At 52.2% G+C, this 12368-nt stretch overlaps 4 protein-coding genes across 4 annotated transcripts; 2 read left to right on the top strand and 2 right to left on the bottom strand.

The window, feature by feature from the left end:
- Positions 1-246: 246 nt before the first annotated feature.
- Positions 247-2347, bottom strand: NPL4 (nuclear protein localization protein 4; the record flags this gene model as incomplete). Its single annotated transcript, XM_049355672.1, has 4 exons — positions 247-531; positions 580-2044; positions 2091-2287; positions 2336-2347. 4 exons carry the CDS (start codon positions 2345-2347, stop codon positions 247-249), a joined length of 1959 nt encoding a protein of 652 aa, XP_049209701.1.
- A 429-nt stretch (positions 2348-2776) lies between these two features.
- On the top strand, positions 2777-3475 carry J4E79_006802 (uncharacterized protein; the record flags this gene model as incomplete). Its single annotated transcript, XM_049355671.1, has 2 exons — positions 2777-3172; positions 3245-3475. 2 exons carry the CDS (start codon positions 2777-2779, stop codon positions 3473-3475), a joined length of 627 nt encoding a protein of 208 aa, XP_049209700.1.
- Positions 3476-3931: 456 nt separating this feature from the next.
- J4E79_006801 (uncharacterized protein) lies at positions 3932-5176 on the bottom strand (the record flags this gene model as incomplete). Its single annotated transcript, XM_049355670.1, has 2 exons — positions 3932-4848; positions 4903-5176. 2 exons carry the CDS (start codon positions 5174-5176, stop codon positions 3932-3934), a joined length of 1191 nt encoding a protein of 396 aa, XP_049209699.1.
- Positions 5177-5455: 279 nt separating this feature from the next.
- Positions 5456-6756, top strand: J4E79_006800 (uncharacterized protein; the record flags this gene model as incomplete). Its single annotated transcript, XM_049355669.1, has 3 exons — positions 5456-5601; positions 5653-5936; positions 5987-6756. 3 exons carry the CDS (start codon positions 5456-5458, stop codon positions 6754-6756), a joined length of 1200 nt encoding a protein of 399 aa, XP_049209698.1.
- Between the last annotated feature and the right edge of the window lie 5612 nt (positions 6757-12368).

The following is a 12368-nucleotide window of genomic DNA, read 5'->3' as shown; positions in this document are numbered from 1 at the left end:
CAGAAGATGTCAAAAGCACAGTTCAACGGATATATTGCACATCCTGATTGCTTCCCGAGCGATCACCAGATGCTAGAAATCTGTGACGACGCCAGACAATGCATGCGCTTCCGCTCATACCAAGCTCCTCAACTCCACCAGTATGCCCGCCACAGACAGACTTGATGCGCGTTTCCGTTGTCGCTCGGATTACAGACCTATGGTGTCAGAGGTCGCGCCCCAGGAGTGTGACTAGCCTAGACTAATCTACTTCCCAAGCTTAACCCCCTTTACCCTCTTAGCCAACTGTACTGAATCGGAATCTGAGCCATAGGAGGACTGTCGCATCGTACCGCGGGTGTGGTCTAAGGCTGCAGCCCCCCTACTGGCCGACTTGGATTGGGGCGAAGATTGATAGGAACGTTTCGGGGGGCGCTCACCACTTTCTTTGAGAATGGTCAGAAGGGTTGCCCAGCCTCCAGTATGTTGGAGTGCTGAGCCTTCTGAGGTGTCGTGCGTTGATGCTACCTTGAAGAGCAGTGACTCTTCGTCCTAGTCGTACAGTTAGCAAGATATCTACGCAGTTTTGCAGTGACGCACCTTTGACAGAATGCCGAGGTTATGGATAAAGCATAACATGTGGAAATTCGAAATGGCGTTGAGGCCGCTGGTCGTGTTGAGCGCCAGCCCGTTGGCTCTGGCGTTGAGGGCTTTGCCAAGATGTGAGATCTCTGGCATCTCGCCCATAGCCTCGCGGTTTTCGATCGGGAACTTGCCACCAGTGAAGAGAGGATTTGGCTGAGTAGGGAATCCGTGTGTTAGTGTGAGAAGCAGATATTCCACGGGGAAGTCGGGTTTGGCAATCTCTTGTACGTTCGCACCGTGTTCGTTGATTCTTCTGTAGAAAACTTCGGGGATGTACCGCGCGCGGTTCAAGGCTTCATTGTCTTCTTCCGACTGAACAAGCATGACTGATGGCTCGGCTGAGGGCTCGATGATGTCTGCGCGGACCATCTCGACGGCGTCGTTCGAAACCTGGTACGACGAGATGCCAATCTGACCTTGATCGTCGCCGCTGATTACACACGTTACAAAGTTGGATCCATGTCGTCCAGTATCGCTCCACTTGGAAGGCCGGGGGTACCTTGCTTGGTACCGTGCTGCGAAGCAGATTTCTAAGGAGGAAAGGTAGTACGAGTCCATGTGACGCTTGCAGATGACAGAGCCGTCGCCCTTGTCCGCGTCGAGGAGATCAGTAAAGATCACCCCCACGCGTTGCAGCCCACACTGTGCGGCGATCTCGTCAATCTCCTTCTCGTTGTCCCATTCGCCTAGCGAGATACCGTCCGCCTCGTTGACTTGCGGTGGCTCGTAGATGGTCTCGACAACAGCCTTTGTTCCCAGCGGCACCTCAGTATACTCCTCATACCTGCCGTACAAGAAGCCCAGTCGCTGACAGCCCGTTTGTCTCCAGAAGTTGATCACATCATCCACCACCTGTATTGAAGCGAACTCGACGTGATCTACCATGCGGTACTCTTGTGGCTTCAGCGAGATGGCGCTAGGCATGCACTTGGTGCAGATACCCTCTGGGAACGGCTTGTGTCCCGATGGACAGTCGGGGCGTACGCGGTAATAGGGTTCGGTCAGCGGTGGCATGTACGAGCTACCGAGCTCTGGCCTGTTCTTCGCCGAGTTGACTTTGCGTAGGTATGAATGGAAGGAGAGGTGCTTGATCTTCTTCTCGGCGAGGTATGCGGGCGAGTAGGGTTCGAGAGGCATACAGTAGTCGCACATGCCCTTGGGCCCGTGGGAACACATGCGGGCGTCGCGTTTCCTGGGGATTTTGCCATCCTGTCTATCTAGCCTGTCGTCGAGCGGGGACTGCCTGACCACCTCCCATGGGTTCTTTATGGTTTGCATGGCATCGCCGATGGGGACGGAGCCCATGTTGATCTCTTCGACGGGTTTGCCATTCAGTCGTGCGCCGCCGGTCGAAGGTGCAGCATGACCGTTCGGTGCCGCAGACTGCTCCTCGAAGGACAGGAAGAGTTGCGCGCCGTTTCTACAGTATCGTTAGATGTGAAGACGAGCTTGAGCAAGCTACGCACGATAGTCCCACTTGCTTGAAGCTTACGCCCTCAAGGCCAGCAAGCTTCCTCGCGTCGCCTCCCTGCGGCTTGTTGCTAACACTGATGCTCTGGATGTCGACATTATTGGGCAGCTTCTCGGCAACCTGGGGCAGAATCGACGAAAAGGTGTCCTCGGGCTGTACCGTCAACCGGAACTGGCCGTCTTTGCTAACGAACTGGTGCGAATTAGTAAGATATCACCTGCATTGGGCATAAAGACATACCCTCAATATCATGATCGGAACGCTATGAATTTCGTGGTGGAGTGGATAAAGGTGATGCTGGTGGTAGGGTATAGGGAGGAGGTTTGGGAGGGAAGCGCGACCGGAAGAAATAAGTAGACAAAGGCGAGGTGCAGTGGTGAACCTTGGGTGGTGTTGGTGATTGATTCGAGAAGGCGCCTGTAGCGGAGCGGACATGGATGACGCAGACGCGCTAGAAGGACGCTAGTCGGGCGCGGAACTGGACAGATATTCGAATGTATCGATAAGTGAGACAACAGCGACTCGCCCTCCCTCTTGGTCTTCACCTACCCAATATCTCACTACTGAGAACACCGTCGCTCCTTCATATTCTAACGTCAGCGCCTGCATCGCATCGCGAGCTTGTCACACCTCTTCACATTCCGCGCAGACAAACCACACACAACCCACACAACATTCACCATGTGGCCCTTCGATATGGTCGACTGGGTAATGCTTACCGTGCCCATCGCTTACATCGGTATCCTCGCCGGATCATTCACTGTCTTCACCAACCTCTACCGCAAACGTCAAGCCGCCAATGCCGCATCCCTTGAACCCTGGTTCCCCACACATCTCCAACGGAATGTCTACCTCTCCCTGCTACACATGGACGAACCCAAGGTGCCGGACAGCGTACTCAAGGCTGCGCTATTGCGTCGCGCAACAGAGGACATACATAGGATTGTTCAGATAAGAAACGCCAAGCAGGCGCTGCAGGCATTGTTGCAGAGGGGTAGCGTGGGCGATGATCTGTGGCAGCGATTCCAGCGGGCAGAGAAGGAGATCGAGGAGGAACTCAGGGATGTTGTCAACGAGGTGAGTCCTGAGAGTCTAGATTGAAGTCGGGTGGCTTCGCAAATTCTTTGAGCATCACTGACACGGAGAAAGGCCAATGCCTTCGCACCGAACTGGGGCCAGACCATTTTCCAATCCGCTTCAGAAATGGCACAGAACAACCACATCCGCGAGCGTCTCGGTGAGATCACAGCCAAGGCACCAGCGGAAAAGGAGTGGTGGGAGAACCGCAGGGCTGGCATCCAGTCCGAGTTCATGAAGGAGTTGGACGAGGAGAAGGCCAAGAGCGACGATGGTGTAATAGTGGAGAAGGCCAAGGCATAAGGAGTGCAAAGCTGTGATGATGCGCGCGTTTATTTCTAGGGGTCGAACATGGGGTTACTGAAGATGTATAGGGTCATGGCCTTTGCAGCATTTGTGTAGCTATCCATTACGCCTGTGATGTGTCTCAGACGTTCAGTTTTGATGTATTCAGGAACATGGCGTCTGAGACATCTGACAGGCATACTGGACAGCTACACATCAGTAGCTACGTGAGCGAATCAACATAATGCCATCACTGTTTGCAGTCGAATTAGTGGACATGAGCAGATGATCAACTTTGTCAAACTTGTATCAACTTGTTCAAATGCTAAATTGCAGTGCTATAAACGCCATTATCCCATAGAGTACAAGCCCCATACTGCTAACTAACAAAGACTGTCTGTCGTACACCAGATATACAATGCTCGATCGTCCGTCTCCCTCTTATATCCACCAGTTCATACATGTATCGAGATCTTACTTCCTTGTGGGACCGCTGACACCGGCACCGATAACACTGGGCAGCTCCTCGGCACCCATGCTGTAGAGCATACCAATACCAGCAGAGATCAAGAATGCCAGAGTGACACCGGCACCAACAAAGAGCCAGAACTCAACCGAGATGTCCTTCTTCTGGCAAGCGGGGCCGCCCCAGTAGGTGACCTTTCTCTGACCCTCCATACCCTTTCCGTCTTTGTGCTCGACCGTAGCGGCGCAGGCGCATCCATAGCAGTCAACTGTCTCCTGACCGGGACCGGATCCACGTCCCTTGTGGAGGAGCTTGCACTCGCCGTGGCTGGAGCAGTTGTGGGTCTGAGTCTCGCAAGCCGACATGGACTTGAAGCAGCTAGGAAGGATACCGCGAACAGGTCCCTTCTTGTTGTCGGCCGCAATGACGACGGGGAAGTCTTCCAGGTCAGGCACCTTGGAGACCGCAGGTACGGGCTGCGAGGAGAGAATCGCCTCGGGGTTCTGGCGGCGGGCCTCCTTGGAGGGGACATCGTAGGCGCCCCACGGTTGGGCAGCGCGCTTGGACTTGGACTTGGACTTGGCTGAACGCGGCATCATGACGACAGTCGTGGAGAAGCCGGTCTCCTCGGCCTTCTTGTTGACGCTGCTCAGCAACTGGGCAATCTGCTCGGTCGATAGGTCGTCTTTCGTGCCGGTGGTCCAGATGTTGAGGTAGCCATTGTAAGCGTCCGACTTCTCGTTCGGTGGGAGGGCCGACTCAATGTCGAAGTTGGACGTGTATGTCCGTTGCTGGGGGTCTGAGAGTGCCGGCAGCGACTTGGCTTGTGCTATGAAGTCCATGACCAGGCGCTGGTTGTCCTCGACAGATGGCGCACTCGATATCGCAAAGTCGTGTGTGCGGTCTGATCCATCGTTGATGATGACTGAGAGCTCGGGTTAGTCGTGTCCTTCGCGATGCTGTCGTCACGTATGCCCACCTGTTGCCTCATCTTGCTCGGCGCCCTCCACCCACATCAGCAGGTGCGCCTTCGATTGCTCTGCATCGTCCGCGCCAAACAGCTTCTGGTGCCTTCCTCCATACGTGTTGATGTGTCTGATCGTCTCGGCGTCGGGGTGCTCGACAGAGTGGAATCGCGATAGGCCCAGGCGCTGGGCGATGATCAGACGCGCAGTCTCGGGACTGACGGTGGGGCGAGCTGCAAGGACGGTGCAGTACAGCGATGAGGCGACAAAGGCGCCGGATAGCTTCATGGTGGCGGTGAGGATGGAGTTGAGGACGTTCCGCGATGATGCAGGTGCATCATCGCCATCCTGAGCTGCGCTGCGACCTAGACGGAACTAGCGCCGAACCTGCCTCACCTCCGCCCGCAACTATCAGTGATACAACCCGTGGGGCGCTATCAACCGCATTCCCTTGTTAACGCCGTACAGCTTCACGCGCATTCTTTGTTCTAGAAAGATCTAAATGTCTCTCTACTTGATCTTGCGTTCCTCATTCTCATAACACTCGCTTCCGCCTGCGCCAGACCAATGTCTACGCCACTGGTGCTTCGGCGCAACTTCTCCCTCTTGAACCGGATACCACACGCGCGTATAGTCCGATCGGCAGCACGAGATGGCCACGAGCGAGTCATAATACAACGAGTGCGTATAGGGCGACCATTCCTCAGCAGGTCGTGAGTCGCTTCACACATCCCCTGTACTTTCCACGTGCTAACTGTCCACAGACGATTAGTCGGTGCCGTCGCTGTCGGACTGGCCTTTTACGGTATCTCGAGATACATTAGCATAAGTGTTGAAGTTGAAGAGGTCAACGACGGCGGGTGGACAACGGTCGGCCGAGAAGCAAACGATGAAGACGAAGACGACGACGAAGAATACGACCCTATACTATTCATACCCACCGGCTTTTCGAGGCTAAAGCCGAAGAGATTTTGGAAAGGGTCAGATCCAGAATGGCAACAGTTCAAGAAGCTGGCGACAGACCGTCCAAGGATTGACAAGATACGAGGTACGATATCCTTGTCCGAGCATGTCGTTCATGTACTGACAACGTGACAGGAGAATTAGTATACAGAGTACGCAACGCTTTCGCCAAGCACCCAATTCTCGTCGCAAAAGCCGGCAAAATCGACACGACCAAAGGCAAAGTGTGGATTGAGGTCAAGTTTCCAGACACGACGCCCAACGAATACGAACAGCCCGGGATAGAGCTGTTGGAGGATGGAACGTTGCGGAAGGCAACTCGACCAGTCGACAGCACTGTTCACCACCGCCTGAATCGGCTATTCTATCCCAAGGAGGCAGCGAAGGCCCTATACAACAACACAACAAGCAAACTAGGAAGCTCATGGAAAGGATTCAAAGTCTATATGGGCTGGAGTCCAGAATCGAAGACCGAGACGGTCCAGGAGCTCGTTCAAAGAATAAGCGCCAACCCGCGATCATCGGCGAACCCCACGACGAGCGTCCCTTCAAGGCCTTTCTCCACGTCTGCGACACCTACCCAGCAGCCAGGTGCGTCGCCCTCTGTCGCACCTGTCGACGGCGCTACCAAGGACCTCGACCGCGTCACAATCGATCCTAAGAAGTTCACACTAGACCTGTCGCAATTCCAGGCCGACTTTCGCAAAACGTTCAAACCGTACCCACATCCGGTCCCGCGCGGCGCCTTCGTGGTGATGGGCCTCGTCGAGGTATACGGCGAGCGAGCGAAGATCACGGTCAGTGTGCACGCTGTGTACGATCCCAAACAGGGTCGCTACGTGGGCGTGAGTGCAGTACCGTACAATTTTGTGGAATTCCGTCAGTCTCCAAAGGGCGGGCCGTAGATCTTGAATGATGGGACTTGAAGCGTTATACCCGGCGTCGAGGGCGTTTTGAGCGATTAGATATCACGTCATATCATTCATTGTGTGGGTAGCGTCTGCTTGCGTTATGTGATCATGTTGAGCGGCATTTGTAGGTGTTTAGACTGCATTGAGAGAAGGACACAAATTTGGAAACTCGTTCACGACGCTTTTGCTTGTCTCAAACGTAGCATGGCACTTGCGTTTTTTTATATTCATGTGTTCATCCTATCTCTGATTTTCGTCTATATAAATTCAACTCGTCGCTCCTCTCTTTTCACATTTCAACGCACATACTTTCAACTTTTTCTACCAAAATGTCATGCCCACTTTGCGATGAGCAGGTGCTCTCTTTCGAAAGCCAAGGTCAAACTGTGGATGTCGCTCTTCCCATCAACTGCCTACTAAAAATACATGATGTACGTTCAGTGGCTTGTCTCGACCAGAGCTTCTTCGTAGCCCGTCTTCATCGAAAATCACCAGTCACAATGCTCATGGCCTTGTTCCAAAGATCAACACCGCACGCATTCCAGAAAGTTCAAAAAACTAATAGCTGCCATCCTGTGATAACTTGCACCAGCACGAGGGTATAAAACTTTCGCCTTGCTGCCCTTCTCCTCTTACACACCGATGCTTTTCGCAGGCACCAAAAAGAATTTTCGCAGAGTTCATGAGAGGATTGGAAAAAGAGTCTCTCTGCTCTAAATGACTATCGAGAAACGGTTATGTCCTGGAGTTTTACATCCAAAGAAAGGTGGTCGAAAGAAATCATGTCTCCCGCCTTCCCGAGCTCAGCTTTCAAGATTTCCAAAAGCGATGGAAATTTTCGCATGTGTCGAAAGAAACACTTACTTCGCATTCATGATCTACTACAAAGCCGCCACGCTTAGTAAGATGCGCTCTTTGTCGCGACAGAGCTCAAAATTCGAAAACAAGAGGGTAGTCGTACATGGAGTGAGTGCGGACTTACTCTGCGCTTTACTAAAAGAGCTTCATCCGGACAGCATGGTTGCGACGACTGAGACGTACCTCATGTACTAGAACGACAAGATAACAAAGTCATGGACTGCTATGACTGGTATAAAAGCTAACTACTCCCGTTCTTCTCCTCTTCTTTCTTGCTTCCACATACCACCTTTTTGTTTTCTCAAAATTCATTCCGGAATCGGTCATGGAGTCGAATCCTGCCCCTCTTCCAAAAATCCATTACCACATCACCATGGAGTTCTGTCGCGCCTTCTCTCGTTCAACAAAAAAAATACTACAACGCGCGATGACTTTTCGGCGGCTGCCCGCCTTTTTAAATTGACAGTTGGATTGAAAATTATCGGCCTACCAGGATGGCCAGGGCTACTTTCCTCTTCAAAAACCGAGTGACCAGACCATGGTTCGACTTCGTCTGGTTGCGCGCTACGGGAGTGTCTACATAAACCCTCTTCCGTCGACCTTTTACTCCTCTTCCAATCCACTATTACTCTATCGCGGGAACAAAAAGACAATCAACAAGATGCTATGTGCTGCTTGTGTGCTGCTTCTGTGTTTTCTGTCTATCAAAAAGTGGAATCCAAAGTTCCATGTCTTTCCCCTCTCCTTCCTGGATATCGAAAAGAATATCTATAGCTATCATGAGCCTTCCAAGGTTCCCCTGAAAATCGCATACAATCAGCTTATGACTGCGATCGAAGTCCTGCAATAACATTTCACACAGTCGAAGAGCTCCGCATGTACAAACCCAGTAGGTGGTTTCCCATGTTTGGAGCTCTTAGCGGGACTCCACAATATAAAGGAGAGCTGTTCTTCTGCTCTTCAGCGACTTTCAACTCTATCACCTTCTTCCTCTTTCCAAAAGCTTCTAGAGGACGACGCATGAGAAGGACCTGGGCGCGCTTCTCTACTCAAAATTTTACTATTACCGACAAATGTTGGCGGAGCGCTTTGCTGGCCGGATTCTACTACTCAAACCATCGCTTTTCCAAGGCTATGACCGCTGTTTGGTGTTCTGCTCCAAACGTCATCACATCTATCGTGTGACGATGTGAAAGCATTCATCCGGACTATGGCAGCTTTCGGAAACTGAAGGTTCAATGTGGACGCCACATGAGCTGGGAAAGAGCTAGAAAGGGTATAAATACCCTCTCTGCTTGCCAAAACTCTTCTTTTTCACAACATTCGGTCACAACAGCAAAAGTGACTTTTTTTCAAAACAACACCATCCCTTGCGATGTGGTATTTTCTCTGAAATGGACTACGACTACTACGTATGTCTTGCGGTCCTTCCTCCTCTTCCCGAAATCGACAGTGTCGATTTGATGTGTTGCCTCCACCAGCGGGGTTTACCATCGTACAATATGCTCAAACAGCGAACCCAGACGTTATCTTGTTCCCCATGCTCAGTACTGTAATATCTCGGGGCCTTTTCAAACATACTTGCAACACAAGATACATTCCACGCGGCGGCTCGGAGGCTTTCAATACATAAGCTCTCTCGTCACTGTTTTCCATTGCTTCTTCTGTTCAGCGGTGCTTGCAATCATCGAAAGATACAGGCACAAAGTTTTATGTGCGAGCTGTCCAACAAAAAAGCGATATGGAACAATGCCATGAGACGTTTCCGTCAACTTCACCGATGGTATTTCAAGACGAGACTCGTGTCTTCAGTACACTAAGATCAAAGTCTGTATGTCTTAGCTTCGGTGACATAGTTACTTGGGCGAAATGGCGCATGTATAGATTTCATGAGAGCGTGCGAGTATCGAACGACTGTAGCGAAGGAGTATAAAGCCTTCTCTTCACTCTTCGCCATCTGCGTTGTCTACACCTCAATCCTGACTTCGCTCTCTCCAAAAATCGCGCATGAGCTCATTCCATGCGGGAATAGAGTCTGCTTTTCGCTAGCAAGCTAACAAGAAACGCATGCCAGTTCCAGCCCGCGTATCCCATCGCATATCGAAAAACGGTAGGGGCGTTTCTGATGACCTGTCGAGTAGGAAAAGTCGATGCATTATACGCACACCAGTGACATGCAGTCCCCATAGCGTTCTTATGGGAACGCCTTGCGCGAAAGCGAGCCTCGCTCTGTCTGTGTTGTCTTCTTGCCAAATTGATGTTCTCCTGCCAATGCTTGTCAAAATTCCATCCCATGTTCATCGGCGACGACGTTAAAGCCAATGGTTATTAATAGTCTTCCGTTTATCGACTCATGTCCATCCATGTCTATAGCCACGTATTGAGGTCTTTGAAGAACACAGACTGTATAGGGAGAGCCGACGCATCGACTATCACGATGCCACCGGAAGGTTTTCGTATCGACCGTGGTCAAGACAGGAGCAAAGTCCGCATCATGGCCTTCTCCGCATCGCGCACAGTCTCCTTCAATGATTCATGCCAGCCTCGCCGTTGTCAATAATAGCAAGATCGGGTTGGAGTTGCCCCTTGGCAGCAACACGAGTTCGTACAGCTATTAGCAGCATCTGTGCTTCCTCTGTGCTTTCTCCGCGTGTGGTGCTTTTTGCTTATCAACGAGCCACACCGAGGTCAAAGCCACAGACTCCACAGGGAGGTGGCTGATAAAAGCAGTGTTCAAGCGACTGATCATGCTTTTCTCAACCGATGCGCATGCAGCTACTGTCCAGCAACATGACGTAAGTACGATAGGCTTGGACGGGTGTTCAAACGCAAAGCGTCGAGGTACGAGGATGTCGGGCCGTGGAAGTGCCGCGCGGTCAATGGCGGCGTCGCAAAATACGAACCGCTCGGTTCTCCTGCTGAAAGTGTGTGCAGCGAGGCAATGCGGTCAACATGCAACGTTTTCACTCCATCTTTCCGTTCGCGGGCGGGGAACTGCTGTCGCGCCTGCTACTGCAATGCAGTCGTTCACGCTAGAACTCAACGAACGGCAATTCCTTCACCCGGTGCTTGCACTGCGCATGCGTTAGCGCAGCGTAGTCGCTTGGTTACAACCGACATTTACGTATGGTAGTAAAATGTCTGCTCCGTGTATGCTGATACGTGGGGACAGTCGGATGTGAACATGATTTTCTCAAGATTGCCGAGGCCGTTCATGTAATGCAAGTGCCGGTTTCGCTCTTACCATGGTACTCGAGCCCGGCACGAAGGGCCCAGGTCTTCCTTCAGACATGCTTAGGTCCCAGACGTCTCTTTCTATCACAGCAACCGACAGTACTCGGCATCTTGCTGCGGGAAACATAATTTCCAACACGCGAGTGGAACGTCTTACGTGCTGTGAGCGCTCGAAAGCGGGGATGAGGCAGAGTTTTGCGTACAACCTATGATCGGTGACGGAGTGGAGAACTGTCAAAGTCTGTTCTGTAGAGGCTGACAGAAGTTTGTGGACTGCAGCCCAAATGCCAGATTCCAGAGTGCGGGCCGGCATCGCGCTGACATGTGAGAGAATGAAGCGACTTGGTTGTAAAAGGGTCTCGACCTTTACCAGTCGTCAAGTGTCATCCACCTCGGCGTTCAGAGGCTACAGTAGAAAGCCGTGGAGTATCAGCCGTGTTGGGAGCGCCACGTGAAAATGTCAAAAGCACGCGAGGCGTCGACGCCGTCGCCTGCGGCACCGCCTGAAGATGCCGCCGGATGGATAGCAGGCGTTCCTGGTGGTTGACGGAAGATTGCGGCTCGGTACGGGCCCATGGCATTTCTAGGCTTGTCTCATGGCCATGATTGGTGGGTGCATCCAAATTATGAGAAAGTCAGAAAAGCAATACTTTGTTTACTTTCTGTTTCGGAGGTCCTTGCTGCACAACAGAGCTCAATGCGCGCAGCACTGTCGTCGCAACCCGCGATGAATCATGACGCACCTCGTATCGTCTCGATTCGCATGACAGCATTACACGTTGTCGTTGGTGATTTGTGCATGGGTGGACTCGAAATGGTGAGGATCTGCGCGGGACGTTTTTGATGTCGGGCGACGCCTGCCTTAATCCGCTTAGCGCGCTCCACCCCAAGTCAGTCCGCAGTCCAGAACAATGCCTCGTCCGGTCACCAAAAACTTGTTCCTGTTTGTTCCTGCGCTGTTCCTGAAGAGACAGCTAGCCTAGACATGGATGCTGCGTTAGGTCCCCCAACGTCGCTCCCCAAGCCCACTACTACGCAAGATCTTCTCGTGCATATGCCGCGAAAACCAACGTGGCTCCAGCGACCCGGCGAGCGACGATCAATCGTCAGCATCGTGATTTGACGGCTACCCGACGTGTAATTTCCACATCAAGCTTGGCCCCTACAGCCCTACCAAGATTGACGAATGGTCAAACCCCACAACCGGCGCCGTCAGACCGGGCTTGCGGGAGATGGTCTTATCGCACGTGGATTTTCGGAGTTGGCAGTAGGCTTGGGTGAAACACTGCAGGAAAGGCCGAGAAGGCTACGCCATGCGCTGGCTCGCACAGGCGGTGGGCCACAGCTGTCAGTTCCGTTCACTGTGGGCGCTTCCTAATTTCCGTAAATATAAGTAAGTCGAGGAAGGCACCATGAAGCGGTATCTCACTCCTTTGAAGATCCAACTCAACTACGCTCTCTAGCAACCCCACAGTCATTCCTTGATCAACTGATCTGTCATTCATTCATTCATT

This window comes from Alternaria viburni (assembly GCF_023758015.1).
Source record: "Alternaria viburni strain BMP 2772 chromosome Unknown scaffold_14, whole genome shotgun sequence".
Classification (NCBI taxonomy): Eukaryota; Fungi; Ascomycota; class Dothideomycetes; order Pleosporales; family Pleosporaceae; genus Alternaria; species Alternaria viburni.
Note: the sequence above shows the minus strand (reverse complement) of the source record. Positions and strands in the feature narration are given on the sequence as shown.